The sequence below is a fragment of the Eriocheir sinensis genome, chromosome 3, assembly GCF_024679095.1.
Source record: "Eriocheir sinensis breed Jianghai 21 chromosome 3, ASM2467909v1, whole genome shotgun sequence".
NCBI classification, from domain to species: Eukaryota; Metazoa; Arthropoda; class Malacostraca; order Decapoda; family Varunidae; genus Eriocheir; species Eriocheir sinensis.
Genome location: NC_066511.1, coordinates 24,863,370 through 24,865,869, shown reverse-complemented (window position 1 = coordinate 24,865,869; position 2,500 = coordinate 24,863,370). Strand labels below are relative to the sequence as shown.

At 47.8% G+C, this 2,500-nt stretch overlaps 1 protein-coding gene across 2 annotated transcripts in view; it reads right to left on the bottom strand.

Moving 5' to 3' along the window:
• LOC127007118 (LIM homeobox transcription factor 1-alpha-like) overlaps positions 1–2,500 on the bottom strand; it is a 53,493-nt gene that overhangs the window by 7,921 nt on the left and 43,072 nt on the right. For both annotated transcript variants that reach the window (XM_050877748.1, XM_050877759.1), the window contains exons 6-7: positions 1,945–2,131; positions 1–689 (exon numbers count right to left, since the gene is read on the bottom strand). The exon at positions 1–689 is cut by the window's left edge and continues 47 nt beyond it. In XM_050877748.1, the coding sequence (XP_050733705.1) occupies positions 545–689; positions 1,945–2,131 (332 nt within the window). In that variant the 3' untranslated portion in view covers positions 1–544. The remainder of the gene's footprint in view (positions 690–1,944; positions 2,132–2,500) is intronic.

Below are 2,500 nucleotides of genomic sequence, written 5' to 3'. Positions count from 1 at the left end.
GGTGGAGGCGGTGTTGGTGTGATGGTGCTCGCGGTCCTCCGGTGTTGCGTCCGTGCGGTGGTGGGCGTGACGGCGGGAGCCTCGCCGAGCTGGGGTGCCGAGCTGTGGGGCGCGCGGCGGCGGCGGGCAGACAGCAAAGCCTCACTATTCCGGCGTCTCTTGTAATTGTCTCTGTCTACCCATCAGTATCCGGGAGAAGGAGGAGGAAGAAGGGCCGGGGATGCTGACGTGTGGTTCGGTCCAGTCGCCAGTAAGTTGCCCGGTCCCGCCTCGCCCCGCCCCGCCGCCGGATGAGTTGTCTTTTAAGTTTCAAAAATTAGAAAGGGAATTCCCAAGTAGGAAGGCCACCCACCCCGGGAATGCCGCCTATTCTCGGTAAGGAGCTCGCCACAGGCATGGCTCCGACCCTGGGTAGGCAGCCCGGGACCCCAGGTGTGGCGCTCTCTGGCAGCTGGGATTGCAGCCCCCGCGTCTCACTCTCCTTCAGACTAGCGACAACACCTCCCAGCTTGAGGGTGTCGGGAGGGCGAGAGAGGGGCTGGCGTCAGTGGTCAAAGTAGGAGTTCTGCATGAGGTAGAGCTTGTCAATGGGGTTGATCTGGGGATACATGCTGCCCGTCACGCCCACCATCGTCGGCACGTCGGGCGGCGCCTGGTTAGGGGGCGGCGCTGCGCTGCCCCCGGACGACCTGTCAAAGGGATCGGCATAAAATTATTAGACTCGCTGAAACGATCCCGCGCCTTAATGCCTCTCCTTGTGTTCACCTAGTAAGTATTTAGTGAATATTATGTACTTTCTCCCTCACACGCACACTGGTAGAGACCCAACTCCACACACATCATGCACCCAAGCCCACGAAGGAGTACACATTGTGATACAGCGTAAGGCTACAAATGGCACGCAACCGCAACATCACAAAATTAATTACCACCAGAGAAGAGTTACACACAGAAAAACAAACTTACTGAAGAATAACAGAAGAAACGCAAGACATCGAATGTATATTGACAAAATTCTTACATATAAAGTTCACGCGTTTATACATGTAATCAAGCGAGGAGAGCAGTCTCGGCTCTGCTTTGTGTAACCCAATCCACTCTACCGACGTGTTTTATGTAGAGATACTGTCGGGCGTGCTGTCGCCGTGTATGCAGCTGACGACAGAAGCTCAAGATAAAGATGGTAATGAGCAGTCGAGCGTCCAGTGATCTCATGATGCCTGGGGGGTTAAGCTCCACAATAATAATTCTTTGTTTTCTTTTAATGAGTGTACTTTACAACACTCAACAACTTCATGTCTCGACTGTTTGCCACAATCCCGCCACGCTAGCTAGATTACTTGCTACATCTTGCAAATTGTTACTAGTCAGGGGAAGAAACGAGAACGAAATGGGAAGTGAGCTGAGTAAGCCGTAAAAAGAAAGGATAAATAAATAAAGGCGAATATAAGGAATGAAAATTGAAATAATATAAGACAAGAAAAATACAGATAATTAATGCAAGAGCAAAAACGAAAAACAAAAATAAGAAAAAAATGAAGAGCTATGCCTCTCTACGTAGGTGAACGATTAAACAGACAACCAGTAACAAAACAAACATGATATATAAAATGAAAATACATCATTGCTGAAGCACTCAAAGAATAAACAAATGACAGAAGACGAAAGATAAGCAGGTACATAAAAGAACGATAAAAGATAAAGAAGTGCAACAAAAAATATGTAAATTTATCAACAACGAAAAAAAGGCAAAGAAAAAACAACAGAGAAGACAAAAAGTAAACATATAAACAATAAAATAGTAATAACACAATTATAAAAACATATCAAAAGTCGGTAGAGAGATGGATAGTTAGACAGACAGATAGACAGACAGGTAAACAGACAGAGAGACCAAAGAAAATCGTAAACATGAACTCGAACCACACGACAGGAGTGACTTACATTTCACCTTGGTCGTCAAATTGGTCCATGCGCCCCTCCTCGAAGCTGATGTCGGAGCCGCAGAAGGAGTCGCCGCTGTGGGCCGGGAAGCTCTCACCCTCGGGGGAGTAGGGCACCGCCGAGCTCTTGGGCGTCGTGGCGTAGGGGGAGTCCAGGGAGTCGATGGGGGTGAGTCCGCCGTACTGGCCTGAGGGGTGACCAAAGACGAGGAAGATGTAAAGGTGTGGGAGGGACCAGGATAGAAGTATGTACACAAGGAAGGGAAAGATGGGATGGAAGTACACGAGAAAAGAAAAGGGAAAAAGGAAAAGAATCATCAAGGGAAAGCTGATTATGAAGACGAAGGAGGAATAGGATGGGAATGGTATACGTGGAAAAAGAAAGAGAGGAAAATACGAGTAGTGTCCAAGAAAAAGCTGATGTGAGGGTGAAAAATGGAATGAAAAACAGGAATAAAGAGACAACTGCAGGCTGATGAAAGATGAATGAGAGAGGAAATGGCGTATATGTGTGGTAAACTGAGAAAAGACGAATAGTGTTATGGGCACGAGGTACA